The sequence below is a fragment of the Psammomys obesus genome, unplaced genomic scaffold, assembly GCF_907164565.1.
Source record: "Psammomys obesus unplaced genomic scaffold, mPsaObe1.curated_primary_1811, whole genome shotgun sequence".
Classification (NCBI taxonomy): Eukaryota; Metazoa; Chordata; class Mammalia; order Rodentia; family Muridae; genus Psammomys; species Psammomys obesus.
In genome coordinates, this window is record NW_026596034.1 from 37,760,930 (window position 1) to 37,784,052 (window position 23,123).

At 50.8% G+C, this 23,123-nt stretch overlaps 1 protein-coding gene and 1 non-coding gene across 5 annotated transcripts in view; one reads left to right on the plus strand and one right to left on the minus strand.

Annotated features, from left to right (window-relative positions):
• The window catches only part of Acsf3 (acyl-CoA synthetase family member 3), a 56,466-nt gene that overhangs the window by 23,249 nt on the left and 10,094 nt on the right, over positions 1 to 23,123 (plus strand). For 3 of the 4 annotated variants that reach the window (XR_008721710.1, XM_055621031.1, XM_055621029.1), the window contains exons 7-10: positions 7,362 to 7,488; positions 16,189 to 16,323; positions 16,705 to 16,816; positions 20,669 to 20,782. Coding sequence is in view for 3 of the 4 variants with exons in the window: in XM_055621031.1 (XP_055477006.1) it covers positions 7,362 to 7,488; positions 16,189 to 16,323; positions 16,705 to 16,816; positions 20,669 to 20,782 (488 nt within the window). In the remaining variant the exon portion in view is untranslated. Of the gene's footprint in view, positions 1 to 7,361; positions 7,489 to 16,188; positions 16,324 to 16,704; positions 16,817 to 20,668; positions 21,147 to 23,123 lie in introns of those variants that run through there. The other variant, XM_055621032.1, reaches the window with a different exon arrangement.
• LOC129687284 (small nucleolar RNA SNORA72) lies at positions 4,776 to 4,898 on the minus strand. The gene has a single exon (XR_008721762.1). It is a non-coding gene; the product is annotated as a small nucleolar RNA SNORA72 (small nucleolar RNA).

Sequence of the window (23,123 nt, forward strand, 5' to 3'; positions counted from 1 at the left end):
ATATATATATATATATATATATATATATATATATATATATATATATGTAATTTCAGTGTATACACACACAAAATAGATCTGATGACATTCAGCAATCCTTGATGACAATTTCTGAGCAAACTAAATAGAAAAAGAATTTGCCTCAACATGAACACCATATATGACAAACTACAGCTAGCATCACTGAATGAGCAGATGTCAAAGGCTTTTCCTTCACAGTCAAAAACAAGTCAAGGATCACCATTTTGTCGCTGTTATTGTTCAACGTGATACTAGAAGATTTGGCTCCAGCATCAGGTGCAGGAAATAAGAGTTACCACAGCTGCAAAGGGGAGAATAAAATCACCCTGTTTACAGGTGATTTGAAATTATGTTTACACAAACCCAAAACACTACCAGATTTAAACAGAGAAAAGTTGGAGGGCACACCATCAGCATTTCCATACCCTAATAGTAAGCTATCCAGAAAAAAAAAAAAAAAAAAAGAAAGAAAGAAAAGAAAGAAAAAAACTACTCAAGAAAATAATCCCAATAGAATGTCTTTTTTTTATTTTATGATTTTTTTTATGTATGTGAGTGTTCTATCTGCATTTACACCTGCCAGAAGAGGGAATCAGTTCACATTATAGATGGTTGTGAGCCACCATGTGGGTGCTGGGAATTGAACTCATGACCTTTGGAAGAGCAGACAGTGCTCTTAACCACTGAGCCATCTGTCCAGCACCCTTTTTTTTTTTTTTTAATTATAAACTAGCACCAGAGAGATGGTTCAGTAAAGTCACTTGCTGCCAAGCCAGATGACCTGAGTTCAATGCCCAAGAATGATGGTAGGAAAGAACTGACCCCTGCAGGGTATTTTTGGCTTCCCCATATATACCCATTCACGTAATACAATAAACTACTTAGAAATAAACTTAACCAGGGAGGTAAAGAATTTCTACATGGAAACTAAAACATTGGTAAGAAGTTGAAAGAACAGGGCTGGCGAAATGGCCCAGCTCTTAAGAACATTTGATGCTCTTACAGAGGACCTGAGTTTGGTTCCCAGCAGCCATGTGGCAGCTCACAACCATCTGTAACTCCAGTTCCAAGGAGTATCCAACACCTTCTTTTGGCCCTGAGGATACTCCAAACATTTGGCACACATACGTAATGCAGACAAACCCTCATACAAATATATACATGTAGACAAACACTCATACACATAAAATCAAAACATTTTAAGCCCATACTTAAATAGATACCCAAAATGTTTTGCACAGTTATTGCAGCCAGCTACAAAATGATTTCTCTGTGTGCACTGGTCCACATGTATGTGTCTTCTTTGTAGCTGCACCATGTTCCCTGGTTATAGGAGTCTCAGGGACATTTTGAAGGTAGGCAGTTCATGACCCACAGCTTTATTCTTTTTGCTAAAGACTGCTTTGGCCATTTGTAGCACCAGAAACTTTGAATATACTGGATGACAGAATAATTGGCAACAGCGTTTTAGGCAGAGGTGTTTGGATAAAAGTTCAGAAACAGTGGAAGAAAGCAAAAATCAATCGCTGGAATCTGGTTAGTTTAGACACCTCTCTCGGTGAGAGAGCTGATGAGATAGTCACAGAATGGGAGGAAACACTTGCAAAACCATGCATCTGAGAAGAGCTAACATCCGAGGTGTAGATGGAGCCCACTCACTGGCAGGGAAATAAGCAATGCCACTGAAAGAGTGAACGACCAGACGCTTGTCACAAAGTGCTAACGTGGTCAGCAAGTGTGTAGAAAATACTAATGTCACTAAATTGTCATTGCCTCTGTTAGAATGGGAGCTATCAAAAAGACAAACACAGGCTGGAGAGGTGGCTTAGCAGATAAGAGCATTGACTGCTCTTCCAGAGGTCCTGAGTTCAATTCCCAGCAACCACATGGTGGCTCACTGCCATCTGTAATGGAATCTGATTCCCTCTTCTGATGTGTGTGGAAAAGACAAACAGGCAGTGATGAGGATGTTGAGGGGACCTGTGCTGACTGTGGGGGCGTAAGGTAAATTTGTAGTCACTGTGGAAAGTAGTGTGGAGGGTTCTCAGAAAAGGGGTGCTGTATCCAACAGTCTGTGTATATGCAAGGGAGGTAGTACTGTGACAGACTGTGCCCGTGTTCACTGCAGCACTGTTCACAGTAGCCATGAAAAGCATCAGCCAGTGTGTAACTCAGTAAAGGGAATGTGGCATGGATTACACACAGTAGAATCCTGAGGACCATTCAGCCTTTCAGAGGGGCCATACTGTGCATGTCAGTGTGTGCCTGTAAACCCAGCACTCAGGAGCTGGGGTAGCAGCAGCATGAATTCCAAGTCAGGCTGGGCTACATGATGAGACCTGATCTCAAAAAGGGAGATGTGCTGTCCTTTGCGAAAACGTGGGTGGTACTGGAGGACAGCCCAAGCAAGCTATGCCAGGTCCTGAAGGCTAACGTCCATGACTTCACTGGTGGGATCACAAGAGCACATCTAAATGGATGTCAGACTGTGGTGGTGAGTAGAAATGGGGAGGATGGAAGATAAAAGAGGAGAAACAAGGGATCACACTGGGAATCCAACTGCTTTCCCATGAGTGAAGGATTTGCTTTTTGTGGCGGCTGCTAATCATGGTCCCAGCTGGGGTGTGCACCGGGACCAGACAGCAGCCTATGTCCTCATGAGCACACTTGGGATTGGTGAGCGTCTCTCTCTGGCCTTGGACACGGTGAACCTGTTGGAGGTGCCGGGGGTGAGGTTTGGGCTGGGTTCTGAGCAGACTGAGCAGAGTCTTGGGGAGCCAGTTTCCTGAGGACCCTGACTCTGCCCCGTGTCTTTGGTGCTGTGCTGTGCTGGCAGCTGCTGTTTAGGAGAGCTGGTCTGACACCAGTGGGATGACACCACACATCCTCAGGAGCTCAGAGCAGCTGTGTCTCAAAGTCCAAGTTACCATGCGGGTGAGTAAGCTGCTGTGCATCTAGTTACTGCCACTCACCTGGGAGGCCGTGGCCCTCCTCTCAGGGTGATGCCCTGATGACGGTCCTGTCCCTGCTGCCTGCCCAGCACACGAGCCAGGCACTGGTCTGCTGTGTGGGGCAGGGGAGTCTCCAGGTGTCGGTGGCTGTGGAAGACACATGGCTTCACCGTGGTTGAGTTCTCACTTACTAGATCTTAAAGTCACACACAGTAGGTTGCACTGGCCAGTTTCCCAGCCACGGGAGCGCAGTGTTCCTATGAAGAGCAAAGCCCTCTGTTGCCCAGCTAGCCGTGTGTGTGCCGTTCTGTTCCGGTTGAACAGAAACCATGCACTGAGTTTTAAACCAGCGATACTTACTGTCGAAGTTGGCTAAACCATGGTGACTGGGAAAGCTGCTCTAAGCTGTTAGAGCTCGGCAGGGCCTCTAGGGAGGTGTCTGGAAGGGAAGGTGGGGGGGGTTCCTGCTCACTGAGAGCTGTCAGGGACAACTCCTGGTGCCGCAATACAGCTGCTGATTGTAACCCAATGGCATTAATGGAATGTATGCTCTGCAGAGAGGGTGAGGGCACCTAGAAGGGCAAGAGCCCTGACGTGATCATGCTGTGAGGTTAGTACGTCTATTAAGTACAGTGGCACCCAGAGCCACTGCCATGGTGTGGGGTTCCTTCCAGCAGCCAGTCCAGGCAGCCCAGCCCTGCTCTTCGTTCAAGTGTTTCCTCCCAGTTATCTTTTTTTTTTTTTTTGAAGATTTATTTTTTATAATACATTTACATTCTGCCTGCACACCAGATCTCACTGTAGATGGTTATGAGCCACCATTGGTTGCTGGGAATTGAACTCAGGACCTCTGGAAAAATAGCAAGTGTTCTTAACCTCTGAGCCAGCTCTCCAGCCCCCTCCCAGTTATCTTATGGTGGAACCTATGCAGGCACATTTTAGAAACAAACCCTCAGCACACACAGATGTGGTGTGTGTTCCTGTGTTGCTGCACAGTGATGTCGCGTGTGGTGATGTCCATCACTTGCTGTTTGTGAGACATTTCTTCTGTGTGATGGTTTGGGGTCTGTTGGGGCTTTGGACACCAGCTGTTGGGCTTTAGAGTATTAGTGGATCCAGAGGCCTCTGATCTAGTTGGGAGATTCAGCCCTTGGTGGAATCGTGGTAGGATGGCATATTTGGGATGTGGAACCAGCCTGGGGGAAAATGCATCACTAAGGGAAGGTTCTGCCAGCTCCTTTCTCTCAGCTTCCTAGTCACCAGGGTGAGCAGCTCTGTTCCACTCAGCCTTCCACCAGGATGCCTCATCACAGGCCCAGATTCAGGAGCGAGGTGACCCTGCACCATGAAACCTTGGAGACCATGAAGCAGAATAATTCCTTTGTCCTTTAGGTTATTGTCTCAGAAATGTGTCACAGCAGGAAAAAAAAAAAGTTGTTTCAGACTTAGGTCATGGAGAATAGTTTTGATAAATGTTAATTTTGAGGTAAGGTAAGTGCCTGGGCAGGGCCTGCTGCTATGTGACGCTGCCCAAACCATTCCTTTCAAGGGGGCAGTGCTGCTCCGCATCCCACCACAGACAAGAGGTTCTGTCTAATGTTGTCTGGAATTTGCCCTGGCCATCACTCTAGGTGCTAGCACTCGTAGTCCTAGCACATGTTCAGCTCGAGGTTAAGGTGCCATCTGCCGTCACAGACACCCCCCTTCCGGCAGCATTCCCAGAGTGTCGGCTCTGCACTTCAGACCGTTTTATAGAGCTGGTTTCTCAGTGTTGGGTGTATTTCTGTTATTTTGTTTTACCTGGCTTATCACCAGCATTTGAAAACCAGACCTGGGGAGAGAACCTGGTCAGAGCACATGTGTGGTCCTGCTCTGGTTGATGTTCCATCCATCCTGATTGCTACAGGACCAGTACTATTTTAAGAGTTCTGTCTGAGCTACATAATTTTCCAGCCTCCCTTTCTGTGGTCTGTCTTTTAATGCTCCTGTGTTTCTTAGAGCCAAGTTTTTAATTTTGATCAAGCCTGTTTTCATGGCTTACGCTTTCAGGTGTCACGTGTGTGCACCTGACTCAGGGTCGTCTGTGCTGTCTGGGCTGAGTTCTTCCTACCGGATGAAGAGGTTATTTTTGTATGTGGTCATCCAGCTGGTCAACTGTAATCTAGTGAAGAGACCACTTTCCTCACTAACTTGCTGTTGCAACCGAGGTGAACGTCAGTTATACTAACTTGAGTGAGTGGACTATGCCAGCACCATGCCACCTTCATTCCTTTGGCATCATAGTAAGTCTTAAAGTCATAGTGATTTCATCACTGAACTCTTTGTTTTCAGTTACTTTAACTAGAAATGTCAAGTTTTAAAGTTTCACAGTGCTGAAGATCAAATCCAGGACCCATTTACACCCAGCAAGTGCTCCACCACTGAACTATTACCCCTACAAATCCTGCACATACCAATTTTTTATTGGGGGGGGGGGTGTGCATATGCCATGGCATGTGTGTGGAAATCAGAGGAAAACCTCAGGTGTTGGTCCTTCCATCTTGCAGGGCCTCCTCTTGTTCACTTCATTTACACCACAGACAGCTGTCCCTCGCCTGCACGAGCCCTCTCTCTGCCTCTCATCCTGCTGTGTGCTAGAATTACAGATAGACAAGACCATATTTGGCTTTTACATGGGTGTTAGAGATCCAGACTCAATCCTTACATTTGCACAGCAAGGGCTTATCTACCAAGCCATCATCCTAGCCACTCAGTCTTAGAGCCAGCCTGTCTGGAGCTACAAAGAGCCATTGGGGGTTGGGGGGGTTGTTTTTGTTTGAGACAGGGTTTCTCTGTGTAGCCCTGGCTGTCCTGGGACTCACTTTGTAATCCAGGCTGGCCTCAAACTCACAGCGATCCTCCTGCCTCTGCCTCCCAAGTGCTGGGATTAAAGACATTTGCGATACATCCAGCTCCATTTTGGATTTTCATATATATATGGTTGTGAGCCTAGCTTTTAACAGCTGAACCATCTATGCATCCCCCATTTTAGATTCTTAATTGAAATCATATTATACCTGTAAATCATTGAGGGGACAATTAACAATTACTGAGTCCCAATTCATGAACATGTTATGTCTTTCCATTTACTTAGGTCTGGCCTATCTGTGTGTGTGCCATTTTCAGCAAACACGTGCTGTACATGATTTGTTGGTCATAGTCAATTTTTTCTTGTCTTTCCTCTCTTCCTTTTCTGTCTTTTGTTTCAAACAACACATCAAGTGCAGGTGCTGGTTTCCAGTTGTTCACTGATGGTCTTTAGAAATACAGCTAACTCGGATAGGCATTCTGGCATCCTTTAGTAACTTGGCTAAATTCCCCAACTAGTTCAAGGAGATTGTTTGACTTGATGTTGTAATATATTTGGGATTTTCACTTATACCATCATGTCTGTTGCAAATAGGAGCCCTTTCGTTTCTTCTTTTCAAAATTTTACACATCTCCTTTTACACTGCTTCTCTAATTAGGATTTCCATTGTGTTTCATGGAAGCAAGAAAAGAGGCATACTTGGTGTGTGTGTGTGTGTGTGTGTGTTGCAACATACATGTAGAGGTCAGAGGACAACTTACAATTGGTTGTCTCCTACAGTATGGGTTCCAGGGATCAAACTCAAGTCATGAGGTTTGGCAGCAGGCTCCTTCATCAACCAGTTTGTGTCCAGCCTGGGTGCATCATGAGTTCTAGACCAGCCTGGCCTACAGAACAAGACCCTGTCTCAAGAAACAAAAAGTGGAAGGTTCCTACTCTGATAACAGAAGTGTACATTGGTGGACATGTGAGACAGCAGCCCCAGCGTTCCCCACTGGCTTCAAGCAGTACATCCTCGGTGCAGCTGTATGTGCTGATCTCACATGGCCAGTTCATACGGCGTGACCACAAACAGAAGCTCCATGGTGAAGACACATAATGTCCACATGTGCCAGAGTGGACACATGTTCTGCTGACTCCAGGCATTCCCTTGCTTGGCTGCTCTGAACAAAGCTGTCACTGCCTAAAGGCTGTGCCTGGTGCTGCTTGCACCAGCTGCTTGAGAAGTGCTGACAGATGTTTCACAGCTTCTAAGAGGTGCAGAAATAGGATTCGGGGACAGCTTCTGAGAGCCAGCAGACACTGGCCTTCCCTCAGGCCCCAGGCCAAGGACAGAGGAGGAGCCCAGGCTCGGGCATGACTGAGGTCTGCCCACTGAAGGCTGTGACTTTCGAAGACTTCCAATTGTCTGCTTTCAGAAAAGGGCGTTTGTTCTGTGGTGGAGGTGGAAGCCACCTGCCTGGACCAGTCGTGGGGTAGAACAACTGTGGAAATACCAGTGCTGTCCTGCTCTGACCTATGTGTTTCTCCTTCCTGTGCAGGTGACCCCAGGGTTCGAGGAAAAGGAAGGGGAGCTGCTGGTTAAGGGACCCTCTGTGTTTCGGGAATACTGGGACAAGCCAGAAGAAACTAAAAATGCTTTCACTTCGGATGGCTGGTTCAGAACAGGTAGGGCCAAACTCTGAAACAGAGGGGACTGCAGTTGAGGAAGGGCTGGTCTTTTTTGGTGTTTCTTAGCCTGTGTATACTAGAAACTCCTGCTGAAGGCAGAGGCTGTTTGGAAGCTGCTGTTTTGCTACCCTTTGAGTGCCCCAGCTTCCTGCCATCTACCACTGCCCTATGAGGAGCCTGCAGCCCTGTCCCCCAAGATATAGCTCCTACACTGTCCGTCTGCCAGCTGGACACATTGCCAAAGCCTTGTTGCCTCATGATTCTGGTCTTCCTGCTCCAGAGGTCAGGACTTCCTCTTCCTCTCGGGTACACCACTGCTCCTGTCTTCTCACACAGCCATATTCTCACCCTGTAAATCTCCCCTCCCCACCTTTGGGACAAAAGCAGTCCCACATACCATGATTTGGTTTGGTTTGGTCATTGATTTTCATATTGCGGTTTGTTCTCCTCTGTGTGGCCTGTGGTGCTTGTGGATGATGGTCGTAGGCCCAAGCAGTCCGGGAGACACACAGCATGTACTGTAACTTCCCCTCCTGTGTCAGCTCTCCTGAGACAACTCCTCCCCTTGTGGGACTCCTGTGCCCTGAAGACAGTATGGCTCTGCTACAGTTGCTGGCTGTGCAGCTGTCTGCTGGTGTGTTTTCACCTGAAGTTCATCACCATCACATGAGTTGCTGGCTTTAGGATGTCAGGGTTCTGGTCTTCCTAGGCTCTCTTTTTCACCCTTCTTATCTCTAACAATTTTGTGTACGTGCTTTCTTTTCTAGTTCTTAAGTAATACTTTTCTGAAAGAAAGGCCTGTTTCCCATGTGACATTCTGGCCCATGTGACAGAGGTGGTTTCACCCATGCTCTTCTGGGAAGCAAAGCCTTGGGGACCATGTACTGTGCTCATCAGAGAGAGGAGGCAATCTGTTGAGGTTGCCCACGTGACCCTCAGTCTGGCCCTGGAAGCATGTGTTCCAGCTACCTTGGGCCTGTATACTCTAGATAGGTGGGGGCATCATTCCAACACCTCCAGGGAGGGCCCAAGGTCCACAGGTGGAGACCCACAAACCTCCAGGGAGGGCCCAAGGTCCACAGGTGGAGACCCACAAGCTCCTGAGCATGGCCTGCAGACTCTCCAGGCACTGCCGTCGCAGGGCGCCACCAGCTCAGTGTTGGGGAACCTGACATGATTATCTCAGTAGATCGGTGATGGAAAGTGGTAGGCCTGTAACGCTGGGCTCCCCAGTGCTCCGTCTGTAAACATCCTGGTTAATGCCAGCTATCAGGAGGAAACAAACCTCCCGCTATTGTCCCTCCAATGCGGCATTTAGGAAACCCTGCCTCTGAGTGAATCTCGCTCTTAGCAGGCCCCTCCAGCAGCCTTCTGCATAGTCCCTGCGGGAATCCCAACTTGCTTTGTGGTCACCTTCTTTTATGTTTAGGTTTGGATAAAAAGCTGTGTTCTTCCCTTTAAAAACACAGGGAGCAAGCCCTATAGGTTTTACTGATGTCGGGACTCATGGAGCCCTGGGGTGCAGCAGGAGCCACGTGGGCAGTGAGCGCTCCGGGTGGGCCTTTCTGCTGAAAAGGAATAGCATGCATTAATTATTGTAAAGAGATGTCTTCAGGAGAAAACGATTTTGAAATTCAGTTTAATTTCATTGTAACGTGCTGCAAACAGGAAGGGAGTGTGTGTGTTTAATTGGCTCTCGGGGGTAAGGCCGGGAGCTGGCAAGCCTTTGTCACAGGCCATTAGCGATACAGGCTGCATAATGAGAGCGCGCAATCAGCTCGCAGCTGCCGCTCCTACGGGGAGAGCATGATATTAAGTAGAAATCAGGATAAATTAAACTTAACCCTTTCCCTAGCTGTCCCTTCTGCCACTCCGATTGTGGCACAAGCTGGAGAAAGGCTGTCCCTGGCTCTTGAGAAGGGACTCAGCCACAGTCTCTAAAGGACAACAGCCAAGTCGTCCTTTAGGTCAAGATGGGGGTCACCCACCTGATCCCTGCTGCTCCCTCTACCCTACTTTCTGCCAGTATGCTTGTCTCGGAGAATGTGCAGATGAACTCACAAGGTCAGTGGCTACTCAGGAAGGAACAGAGGCCTCCCTCACTGCTAAATTAGTCTGCCTGACTCCATGACTGCCACCCAAGGTAGAGCACATGGCCTACCTGCTGCCCTGGTCATTCTGGAGTTTGGCTGCTTGAGGACCACCAAGGTTACAGAGCAAGGTAATGGACCAGATCCCTACAGCAGAGCGGGTGGAATCTTAGGAGCTATGACTGAGTCCTATGAAAATGCACAGGTAACCTGTGTGGTTGCTCATAAACCAGCAAGGAGGATACCAGCTGTGCAGCTCCTCGGAGAGCAGTCCTCTTATCTGAGGAAAGTCACCAGGAACTTCCAAGCCACCGGGGAAGGAGAGATGAATGCCTTCGCTTTTCCAAAACAAGCCTGTGGACAGCTGTCCCACCTTCAGATTCTGTACCCTGCTTCATGAGCTGTTGGGGCTCTGCTGTTGACTGCTGGGTGTAGCTGGCTTTGGGGACTTTGCCCTTCCCCATTTGCTGCCTGGGCAGCAAAGTGTCTTTACCACATGGCTATAGACGGTTTTCAGAGGTAGCCTGTTGACCTTTCTCCTCCGTAGAAATGTGGCGCTGAGTCAGGATCTGTGAATCCCCTGTGCAGTGGGCATAAGCTGCCTGTCTGCCTGCACAGTGGAGTCAGGCAAGACCTGGGTTGGAAGCCAACCTCGCCTTCTTGCACCGTAGTAATTGCCTATGGTGTGCAGTCAGTGCTGGTGTGCCACTGAGAGAACAGGGCACAGCAAGAAGGGCATGAGTTAGCAATGTGGGTGTCTTGGGGAGTTGGAATCCTCCAGACAGGCTGTGCTGCCCCTAACTTGGGTTTCCATGGGAACTTGGGACATACAGAAGCTAGAGCTAAGCCTGGAAGAATCGTAACCCCCCCCCCCGCACCCCGTATTGACATTGTCCGCTACCCACCACATACCATGTTTGCCAGGATAGGCAGGCAGGGAAGTGGACACCCCTAATTGCATTGCCATCTAGGCAGAAGGGCCCACTTTCTCTTCTGCTGTGTGCCAAGTTCTCTTTGAGGTTCTGTGTGTGTTCGCTTAGGATTAGTACCAGGTACTGCTGGGAAGTCTCCTCAGCTCTGCTGAGTGGCTTCTGCAGTGCATCCTCTATAGGTTATCGCTGGCGTATTGGAGAGCTTTATGTTTTTTCATCAGTTGTTGATCAAGTCCTAATAGCGTTCCCATAGCTGTCACAGCCAATGGAGGCATATATGGGTCTTCATTTCTGACCAGTGAGCTTCCTGCTCTTGCCTTGCTATGTGACTGTCACCTGGGAGGATGGGGAAGAGCAGGACTTTCCTGACTGGACACAAGAAAGAGGAAGGCACCTTGCACCCTTCGTGCTTTGTTCCCAATGGCAAGTCCCTGGCCTTGGGTGCTGTGTGTGAACCAACCAGGCCAGCGAGCACAGCAAGGTGGTCTCCTCCCCCTGGCGCTGACAGTGCCCATCCCTGGTGTGTTCCTGCATAATGAGCTGTGAACTCTAGGCAGGAGTTCGCAAGCTTTTTTAAATCTGAGTTATGTGCTTATCCATGGCTTAGCCTCACCCAGCCCGGCCAACCCAGCCATAGCCCAGAAGACTCAAAACTCCAGAGTATTTTTAGCGTGTAAACCGGAATCACTGCTCCCTCTGTCCTCTCCCCCAAGCCTTGCTGGTGGGCTCTGGGATGCTGACCCCATTCCCAGAGGAAGACCTGGTATTGCTGCATGGTTACTCACACCCTGCCATCGTCTGCTGGACCCTACTCCCAGAGGTGCTGCCCCAGCTGGGTCAGTGCACACGCAGCATTTGCCCTGCTAAGCTCCGGCTGGCGGAGGTTGTCTGCCTGTGCTGGAGAGGCCTGGGTCCATAGGTCTCAGGTACCAACAGTCTCTTCTTGGGGCGCTCCCCTCTGCCCAGGGAATCTTGAGCCTCAGGCCTATGATAAGTGTACGCTTCTGCATTCTTTGGCACATGGTGCTCCTGCCAGGCTCCACAGTCCTTGACTACCTGCCTGTCTACTTTCTGGCATTCACCTTCTGAAATAAGATTTCTTATGCTTCTCTCTACTTTAGGATTTACGCCATTCAAACCAAACTAAGCTATTGTTGATGTTGTCTCTGGGTTTCCTGGCTGTGTCTGGTCTGCCACTGGCCCAGGCAGGTTTTGGTGAGGCTTAGGATCCTGGGAAGTTATCACATCTGTTTTGCTTTTATTTCCTGCTCCTTCTAGTATCTTCCCAGGTTCTGCCTCCCAAGCTCAGATCTCAGAGGCTTTCTGCTTTGGTGTCAGTAACAGCTGGCTCCCTTCTGCCATAGGCATGCGCTCTGCTAGGGTCATGATGCCTCTGCTTTTCTGCTTCCGCCACCTCTGTCAGACAAGAGAGGCCCAGGAGGACCTAAAACTGCTGGGAGGCAGGACCATGGCAGGTGTGACAGAGCAGACACAGGACAGGTAGTCCTGGGTGCCCGAAACCTTGAGAACCAGAACCCCAAGAGTGTGCTGCCACTCTGCAGCTGCCTGTGGATGCCTGGCATAGTGCCAGACCAGCAGCCCTCCGCCCGCAGCGTGCATGCTGTGCTATTGTGTGCAGGGCCCCTAGCCAGGAGAGTGAACTGACCTCGGGGTGCTGTGCAAGGCCCCTGACAAGGCCCCACAACGAAGGTACTGCCCCCTACTCCAGCCTTGCAGCCAGAAACCAAAATCTGCGTATCACAGATTTATTTTCAATTACAGTTTAAGGCAGAGACATGAACTAGCACTAGGTCTGAAAGCAGTGCATAAATCCATGTAATAAGATTTTATTGATTGCATGCTGCTTCTGTCGGAACAAAATTCCCTCGATGCACACACATCAGGTCAGACCAAGGAGGCACATTGGCAGGAGGCTAAATCCAGATCAATGCATTCTGACAAATATGTTGTTATAAAAAGTAAAAGTTACTTAACTTGTTTGATGTGCATTTCAAAATGAAGACTCCGTCTTTAACTCTCAGCCCAGCATCCTGGTGCCTCAGATGCTTGGATCTTCTTCTTGCCTGTTTGCCCTGATCTCCCTGTCTTTAATTATGTTGGCCATTGATAATGGAGTTGAACAGGTCAGGACAAGCTGGAGGGGCCAAAATGGCCTCACACTAACAAGTCAAAAGTCATAAATTAGGCCAATTTCTAAGGGATTGGTCCAAGACAGTAAAATAGCAGGAGGCTGCTTAAAGCTGTGACATCCAGTAGAATTCCTCTGAAGGTTCTAGCCAAGGAGAGGGCAATAGAGAGGGATGGAAGGCAAAGGCATACTAATGCCCCAAGGAAGGGACCTCAGGACCCTGAGACATACCCGGGCTTTCTTCTGAGACAACAGGAAGCCTTGTCCCTGAGGGCACAGACAGGGAGAGGATTCTGCTGTGGAACACAGAGCTAAGTGGCTTGACCAGGAACAGCCAGGCTCATAGCCTCCTGATGTCTCAGTGTAGAGACACCTCAGCCACTGAGGCAGCCTGACAGAGTTAGGCTGTGATTGTGGGAGATGGCCCTTAGCCCCATGCCAATCTGCTTGGTCTCCTCTCTGCCATGCTAATGCCAAGTACAGCCTTCTGATGGAACAACTCCTCCTTCCCTCTTTCCCAGAAGCCTGGTGGCCTGAGAGGGTATGGCCACCTGCAACTCTGCCTCGTGGGTATTGTGAGTGGCACTGCACCCTTTTCTATAAGCAATACCCTTCTGTTCCCACCCAGGAAAGGAAACCAAGGCAGTAGTTACCTTCTCTTGGACCCTGGAGATAGCCTGGAGCCCATTCAGTGAGGCCCTAGGACACACCTGAAACAGTTCTTATACCGAGCCACTGATGTTGGGCCACATGTCAAGTACAGACCCAGCACAGTGCCCTAGCAAAAGCAACTCAGCCTGTGTGGCTGGCCTGCCATGGGGAGGGCCAGGTGCTGCTACTGTCACCCCTGACACTACTATCAGGATCCCCTCCCTCGTATTCTGTGAATTCCAAAACTTTATGACGACATTCACTGCACCAAGCGTCCCCTTTGTGGCTGGAAGTACCTGTGTCCGCAGTGTCACTAGGTGGAAAGAGAACCGAGCCTTCAAACCTTGACTTGCTGTCCTTTATAAGCCTGTGGCATATTACCTTCTGACCCGTCCACAGAAGCCACTCTGAATCACCACGGAGATCACTCCCAGGCATTCCCTCTGCCTGATGCTGCTTCAGCTCATGATTCCTGCAGCCTGCACTACCTTGACATCTGCATGCTTTGCTGGTCCTTCAAGTCTTTGAAGGCCAGGGACACCAAGTGGCCTGGAAAGAGTAGTTTCCTCAAGCCCAGACAATGCCAGGAGCAAAACTATGGCTGGAGCCATGGAACTATGTAGAGCCACCATACCACACCGCAAAAGGCATGGACCCTGCTTTGCTGTCGGCGCTGACGGGAGACCTTGGCTCCTTGCCCTGCATCAGACTCTACAGTAGACCTGACTTTTTACTTCTGAACATAAATGCTATCCAACCATCAGTATGGATGCAGGCCAGAGCTAGCGATGCCCCATGTATTGGCACCTCACCAGAGCACTGCAAAAGTCCGGCACTTTCTCTTCAAGCCTAGCACCAGCTATGGAGATTTAGGTTGTCTTCCATGGCCAAGCACACCCAGTGGCTCAGACTCCTTGGTCAGCCTTGTCAGAGCTGTGAGAGCACGCTGTTGTTGAGATCTTCTGGACTGTAGGAAATCATGAGTTGTAGGCAGCATGGAATTGGGCATCTCCTCCCTGGGGAGCAGTTGCTCTGACTCTTCCAAAAGTGTGATCCTGTATCACAAACAAGAATGAGTCTTTACACACTGGCAGTGTGAGGCAGAATCCACCTAGAGAACAGCCCAGCAATGCCCAGATATCCTTCCTCAGAATATCTGAGGAAAAGAGCATCTGAGAAAAGAGCATTGCGGGGCACAGCCCCAAAGCAAGAAGCCCTGTGTACAAAATTCTTTATCCCAAGGGCTCTTACCAGATCAAACAAGGGACCGTGGAAGAGTCATACTTTGGAACTACAGGGAGAGGGTATGGAGCTTTGCAAGTAGGCAGCATGGCATCGCTTGTAGGACCAAGAAGAGAGGCCGTGTTCAAGGCAAGGCAGTGGCTGTGCCGTGCCACATCTTAGAGTGGAGGCCCATGGGGAGCAGCATCAGAGAGGTTCCTGCTGAGACCCTAAATGTCAGTTCCCATCTCACTGTGGAGACCAGCAACCTGATTCAAACCAGGCAGAGGAAGCCAGTGGAAGGCTTCCCAGTCTTGAGGAGCACAGCTGGACCCAAAGTTACAGCAGGAACGAGAAGGGGTCATAAGGGCCCCTTAAGACCCAGGCCAGGCCAGGTACACCCCACACCCGTGCCCTCTCTCTCCAGTCAGTACCTGCCCAAGAGGCTATCCTAGTTTAGACTGAGGCTCCCCATCCAGCGCTTCTACCACCTGCCACACACACAGCTGCCACACTAGAGAGAGAACTGCCCAGCTCCAGTCCTTGCTCTGGAGGCCAGCCTCTTCCCCTCTTCCCTCTCTGCCGTAAATAAGCTGGTCCAGGCCACCCATCCATCTTGTTTAATAGACTGGAGTGCGCCCTGCACTGCAAGTCCCAGGGAGCAGTGAGGTGATGGATGGTGCCTTCCCACGTCGGGCCGCGTGATGTATAATGAAATATTTATGATTTATTCCAGCTAATAACCCACAGGGAGTGCAGGGAGCATGTGAACAGACAGTGAGGCCTCAGCGCTGCTGTCAGGGCTGCTGCTGACATCTGCATGCCTACACACAGTCGTAATTGTGCAAATGTGTGTGTGTGGACAGGCACAGGCACTAATGGGAAGATACATGCCCCTCCCCCACACCACTGTGCAGGAGGAAGCCTCAGCTGAAAATGCAGCCCTGTGCTCTGGCCTGGCCCCTGCTCCTGGTGCTGCCAGTGTTTCTGTGGGGTGTAACAAGCTCACCAGGTCCCAGGTTCCCATGTGGAAGGAGCAAGTGGACAGTTACTTTGTGTAGGGAAAAAAAGCACTGTAATTGTTTGGGGTGGTGGGGCCAAGTGCAGAAGAGCAGGAGGATGTTTATCACAGGGCATCCCGTGTTGGAGGAGGAGCTGAAAATGGCCGTCCTTCGCCCAGGACCAGCCGTGGTAGGATGACAGAAGGCATGGGGATAGGAGAGAGGCACTGCAGGAGGGTGCCCGCATGTGTCTGTGTGAAGCAGGGCTTGTGCTTTCCTGGTATAGTGTACCTTGAGACAGGGTTAAGGCCACCAGCTGTTTGCTGCTCTGTTTTGAAAATGTCGCACTTCTGATTGCTCTGACAGAAACGTGACACATACTGACTTGAGTTTAGGGTATTTACAGACCCTGGGGGCCAAGGAGGTTCTTAGCATGCCATGGGTTCTAGTGGGTTCCAATCCCCACTGTTGATTGCAGGGCGGGGTGCCATTGTCGTAGGGATAGAGAATGGAGACAGCCTTCACAGGCCTGGAAACTGGGACTCACACATGCATTTGGTCCCCTAGGATTCTTGGGGGTGGTAAGCAGGAACACCACGCACGGTCTCCTATGAGCAGACAGTCCAGAGCTCTCACAGAAAACCCTTTTCCAGGAGACACAGCCGTGTTCAAGGATGACAGATACTGGATCCGAGGGCGGACCTCAGTGGACATCATCAAGACCGGAGGCTACAAGGTCAGCGCCTTGGAGATCGAGCGGCACCTGCTGGCCCACCCCAGCATCACAGGTGAGGGACCGGGTGAGCAGAGCCTGCCCCCAAGACACTGTGCCTCCTTTCTACTCTGTGGTGGGGATCCTGTGTGTGTGTGTGGGGGGGGGGGGTTCTGCTCCCTCCATCCCTGCCACAGTAACCTGGTGGTAGTTCCAGGCTGCTGGCTGCTGTACCAGGGTGGCCTCCAGGCCTGGCCAGACTCTACAGCTGCTCTGCAGATCAAGCAAGGGCAGGCTGAGCCCACTCCCATGAGGGTCATTCCCACAGATCTTGTTCCGGGAGCTTGGGCACTGCAGCTAACTGCCCAGCGTTGCCCACACATTCCTGAGTGCTGTTCATCCTGTCATGGTCATCAAGACCTTCCCAGGTGTCCTTAGCCTGTTCTGCTGTCCTCAGATGTGGCTGTGATTGGCGTTCCGGATATGACATGGGGCCAGCGGATCACAGCTGTGGTAGCCCTACAAGAAGGACACTCATTGTCCCATACAGACCTCAAGGAGTGGGCCAGGTAGGGCTAACGGGACTGTCCTGGGTTCTTGGGATCTGAGGGAAGGGCCTGTCCTAGAACCGGGAGGCTGGGGTGGACCATTCTGGATTTTGGAAGTGGGGAGGGAAGCTAAAATTATCAGCCATGTGGCCCTTAAAACAGCCCTTTCCCCCCCAGTTCAGACCTGCAAACTGGGAGGGCCTCCACCTACAAACTGAGTTGGGAGTCAGGAGTAGTCTGAGGCAGGAATGTTTGTTCCTGAGACAGAAGCAAGTATTTTGGTATCAATTTATAGATAAACCCCAAAGTGTTGTGAGGCTGAGGACCCCAGGAAAATGCCTGGCTAGTCCAGTGCTGCACCAAGTACCCCTCCCTATCCTGCCAGACTTGCACAGCCTGCCACAGAATGGCCTGGGCACAGCAGCCTTTCTGCTCCTGCCCTGAGGTGCCTGGCTGCCTCACACCTCACTGTGGAGCCTTCAAGGCCTGGTGTGCCCATAGCCCTCAGTGCCTATGGCCTATGCCCGCAGCTCTCTCCTCAGACCCAGGGCAGGAGCTTTTTCCATCTTGTCACCTGTAGTTGCTGTCTCTGGGTTTTTGTTTTCTGAGACAAGTCGACTCTGTGTAGCCCTGGCTGTCCTGGAACTCACTCTGTAGACCATGCTGGCCTTGAACTCACAGAGATTGAGTGCTGGGATTAAAGGAGTACGCCATTACCACCACCATACTTTTCTGACACACACACACACACACACACACACACACACACACATACACACAGTACATTCTTTGAGTTAGACTCTAGTTTGTCTCATCTCAGCCCTGTGATTCCTGATGTCCTTCCAGGATTCACAGGGTAGAAGGGGGACTTACTGGGACCCTCACAGCTTCCACTGTGCCCCATAAGGATACCTCTGGACTCGTTCTTTAAAGTTCTCTCCTCTCTGCCCTGTCTCCTCCTGCCCCCATCTCCTCCTACCCTGGCTTCCCTTCTCCTCAGCGTAAGACTATTTTTGGCTCGTCCAACAAGACTTCACAAACAGCAGGAGTCCTTGTTTCATCAGGGGCCGCACAGCTGGGCAATTACCGATTCCCCTGGATTTGCAAAATCACAGTTGGAGCTCCATAGCTTAGCAAAGGCAACAGTCTGCTTGGCCGGTTGCTGCTTTGATTAAACAATTACTTTTTTGAGAAGAAAAACACCCAGGCATCCTTTGCTGAGAGCTACAGTAGTTGCTGGGTGGAGGTCCTCATTGGCCTGAATTCCCCCTGCACAGGCATGGACACAGCCATGTTTGTGGCTCCTACACTCTTGAGTGCTTCCCCTTAGGACCTGTCTCTAAGGCTGAAGTCAGACTTGGTTATTTAGGCTCATCGTGAGTTATGAAGACCCTAAAATGGAGCGCTGAGGTTTGGAGCATCCTAGGAGTTGTAGCTGTGTAGACTAAGACAGTGCAAGGAAGATTACAAGACATTGCAGAGCCGAGATGTAGACTGTCCTATAGGAACTGCTGGCCCCTCAGGTTTTGTCCCCACGGTGGGTAGACTCCCCACCACTTGTTTCTTGGGGTTGGGAGACCTGAGGAGATATCCCCACTTGTAACCCCAACCCTACTCACTCCCAGAGAACAGTGGCTAAGCTTCCTGGTGCCTCTCCTGTGAGAGCACCTGCAAGGGAAGGTGGCCGCTCCTGCCAGAAAAGCCTTGAGGTCCAGGTGATCCTGCCCTTACATGAGGTCGAGGTCCATGCCTGATGGTTGCTGCTTGCTGCTGCTGATCCACACTCTGCCTTTAGAGCCCTGATGGCCATGCTTTCCCAGGCCACTGTGCTGTGCTGTCCAGCTGCCATTACAGGAGAGAGGCAGTTGGGAAGGAGAGATTAGAGCATCATCCTAAAGTTGCAGCTGGCTAAGGATTGTTCCAGAGAGAGACAGTGTCTGGAGAGGACACTAACAAAGAAAGAACCAAATGTACTCCATATTGATTGAAAGGAAAAGCTGGGCATAGTGACACACACCTGTGACTGAAGCACCCAAGTGGCTGATACAAGACCCTCTTGAGTTCAACCCAGTCTTGGCTACATAGCAAGTTCAAAGCCAGCCTGAGCTATGAGATGAGAAAGAGAGGGAGATTCAGGAAAGAGCAGAGAGAACCAGGTGTCACTGTTATCCCCAGAGGTCTGACCTCATAGCAGCTCAGTGTTCCTTAGGAGGTACACAGCCTCAAGCATGTCCTCCTTGTAGCTGGTAGTCCCAGTGACATGCATAAATTACCAGAACTGACCCAAAATCCAGAGCTCAAAGGCTCTGTGTCTATGAAGCTGAATTCCCAGCTAAAAACCTTCCCATAAAGCAAATGCCAGGCCTGGAAGGCTCTGCAGCAGATGGCACCGAGCACCTCAGGGGACTCTCCTCAAAGTGCATACAAGTCCATTCCAGTGGGAGGGATACTCCCAGCTGACTTCATGGGCCCCAGGACCCTGCTACCAAAACCAGACAAGAAACCCAGACCAGCTTCCTGTCAGACAGACACAAAATGCTTAACCAAATGCTGGAAATTAGGTCCTATTCACAGAAGAGCCAACACATCATGATCGCGTGGCATTTCCACCAGAAATGTGAGGTTAAACATTCAGACCTCCATCCATGCGGCGTGCCGTGTTTACAGAGCACAAGCCGTGCAGTCGCTGCAGCAGACACAGAAAGTGCATTTCTAGATGCCAGTGCCACTGGCAGGAACAACAGCAGTACCAGAGAAGAAACATTCCTGAGCTGAGGGAGGGGCTCTAGGGACCATTGCGTTGGACATTTTCTCCTGTGTTCAGGAGCAAGCACCTGCCTCCACCTCTTTCCAGTCCCACCCAGACATGTAGTTCGTCTGGAAGCTGATATGTGATGGGGCCAGAAGACCAGGCCATCTGGAGCTGGGTACCAGCTGGTCACTTGAGCCAATTTTTTGTAGAGGTTTATCCCTACATTACACTGCACAGTGGCTCTCCCGTAAAAACCTGCCCAGTTTCTGCACGTAGAAGTACACAGGCCAGCTAAACCTAGGACAAAAGGAAAAAGATGGGGTCACCAGGAAGAATAGGGAGCAAGAGCTGAGTAGAGGGCAGGGGCTGGAGTCCCCTCCGGGAGGCTCCCAGAGGAGCCCTTGGGGCAAGCTCATAGGGAGTAGAGCCAGTCCATCGAAGCGAGGGACGAGTCTGCAGTGGGTGGAGCAGCAGGGTCAGGGCCTCCCAAACACAGCTCTGCTGGGAAGTCTGAGCAGCCACTGCAGACAGCATCAGGAAGCCATCGCATAAGAGTCATCAGCATCCGCAGGTTTGTAACATAAGGGCTGCTGGACACAGGAGGCCGGGAGTTGCCCTAGGTCTAAAAATTGCATCTGAAGATAAAAAGCATGTGAGATTCTGTTGGTGTCACTTAGAACCTTGGGTAAAGTCAAAACCAGTTGCTCTCTGCTCAGTGGAACTTGGGGCAGACTAGGATTCTGCTTCAGGCTTTACACACCATCTCTGGCTGGGTTGTCCATGCAGCGGAACAGGAGGACATCTGCAGGAGTCATATCCTAACTGAGTGCCGTCTGAGAATCACAACAGGACCTGCAGCTTTTTCCTACCAAAAAGCCCATCCCCCTTCTAATTACTTGCTGGTGGTGGCCCTAAAGCTGCTTCTCTGTAGTTGACCAAGCTTGTCAGCTGCAGGGCCCACTCTGCTGTACCAGAGCCAAGCCAGAGGGAAGAGGATGGTCCTCCTTCCACAGGGCAAGATGGTCACCCTGTTGCCCCCGATCACAGAGTCAGAGTGTGAGCCAACAATGGCTTTCCCAGGGGTGGGGCGCAGTCATCTCAGGCTGTGCTTGTCTCTGCAGAGGCGTCCTGGCACCCTATGCTGTGCCCTCTGAGCTCCTGCTGGTGGAGGAGATCCCACGGAACCAGATGGGCAAGGTGAATAAGAAGGAGCTGCTCAAGCAGTTCTACCCCTCGTAAGTAGAGGAGCTGGCCAGGCCAAGCAAAGGACAGCAAGCATTTCCTGATGATCACGTACTGTGGTCCAGAGACCCTTAGATGGAACCCCCGCCCCGCAATCAGGTTGACCAGAATCAAAACCACTGGGATGAAGTCACCAAGTGAGGCTTCCCCAGCCCCAGGCCAATTGTCCGAGTTCAGGTGACCCTGTCCACTGGCTGTGTCCTCAGCGCTCTTTGTACCAGTCTCACAAGCCTGGTGAGGACATGGCTGTGTCCAGTGTGTGCCCAAGGCTGCTGACTCTCCAGAGGGCAGGTCCCTGAGAATCAGAGCTGGCACTGAGAAAAGAAATGAAATAAAGGCAGAAGACATGTATCTGGTTTCTGACTGTGACCTATAGGTTGCATGTCTGCATGCACACACTTTCACAGCCACACAGCTCCCTGCCCACATAGGACACCAGACAGCAGCCCTAGGCAGAGCCTGCAGCACCCCAGCCCAGGACTCCCACTGCTGCAGCTGTTGGGTGTGTGGTAAAGTCCCTGTAGCCACCCAAGGCCATCTCCAGATGGCCCTGAAGCTTCTCTTCCTTGACCTTGCCTTAAACATTGTAGGGTCTTTCTGATCCCCTGTGTCTCTCCGCTGTGTTGCCTTTTTCTCAGACCTCTTCTTGCTCTGCTTCTCAAAGCTTCCCTGACTCCATCCTCCAGGCCTGAGGCATCTTAGATGTCCTGCCAACTCAAATATGTGGACATGTGTCCTCAGGCCACATGGAGAAACAGCACAGAGCTCTCCCCCTCCTTTCTCCCTCCCTCCCTCTGGGGCCACTGACAGCTATGTCGGTGATAGCCCTGTACCCACATGTGGCCCTCAGCAGTCTGCAGCCATCAAGTGAGGGCCAGAAGCAAGCAAGAGTAATGGGACCCTTCGACATTGCCACAGGCAACCCTACAAGGCCTAGCAGAGCTCTGGGATAGACTGGACTATAAATCATTGAAAGGTAGATGTTCTGGCCCTAGAAACTAGGATGCTTAAGGAGCTGTCGGATATCTGGGCTTCCGAGAGGCCAGTCTGATCCCGAGGGGCAGGGGCAGGATTCCTAGAGAATCCCAGTGCAGCCTGTGGGAGCCACACTGTGCTGCCTCTATCTGCAGCATCACCCTGTGTCGGGCCCTCTTGCTCAAGGAAACACCACAGCTGCTACTGAGCCCAAGACCCTAGAGTCAGAAGCCAGTGCAGAACACCCTCAGCAATGGTAGGAGGTGAGGTTGACCATAAGCCACATCCATGGCCTAAGCAAGTTGGCTTCTGTATGTTAAACCTAAACACCGCAAAGGAAGTGAAGGGAGCTCCGATGAAGGGTTTCCCCATGGTCAGAAGTCAGCTTGCACAGGCCATGGCCACAGGTAGCTGCTGGAGCTCAGGCTGTTATCCTCCCAGCAGCTCTGAAATTTCCTTCCCGGTCCCTGGCTTCTCTGACAGCCTTCCGTGTCCCCCTGTAGCAGCTAGTATCACCTGGAGCTTACCTTCAAAAGCAGGTGTCACAGGCCAACCCAGACCTCAGTTCTCAAGTTTCCAGGAGGCACAGCCATGAGGTCACAGAAGGGGACACCTGTGGTATGCACACGTACTCTGCTGGTTCTTGGCCAGTGTCATCAGGCCTTGGCAGTGAAGCCTTGTATACCTGGGAGTAGGAGTAGGTGCCCTCCTGGTGAACTGAGCCTGAGAAGGTGGCAAGGAGGCTGAATGGTAATGCAGATTTCTGGAGCCCCAATGTGGCTCAGCGATGGGACCATCAAGTAAACCTGGAGCCAGAGGCTGCATCAGCGTGAATAGCTGAGCAAAATGAGTAACGTCAACTTAGCCACAGGAGACCTGTGCCTTTGTACATGTCCGTCCATCCATCCACATGTCTGTCTGTCTCTCTCTCATACACACATATCTCTTGCCTTCTCTGCATGGTGTCCTCAAAGCCACTGCAGCTTGACTGTTTTCTAGACATAGCATCTCTGGTGAGAGTGGGAAACATCCATTTTCACGCCTGTCGCAATGCTATGGGTGCAGAGCTGGTGGCTCATGGCCCTTGTGGAATCTCACTTCCCCGATATCTGGGACCTAGGCCCTGACCTGATGTCAGCCCCTTTAGTTGTTTTCCCATTGTGGCCATGAGCAGGAGTTCAGAGACACCTCCATGTGCCCCAGTAGAGCTGAGTGCCCTTGCAAACATCCACCGTGTGGTCAATTTAGCTCGGCAAATAGATCGATATCAAATTATACCGATTCACCCTCATAACTCTTAAGTGAGCAGCAGCAGTGGAGGGGAGACGGGGTCACTGGAAATGAATAGCCGTGAAAGCC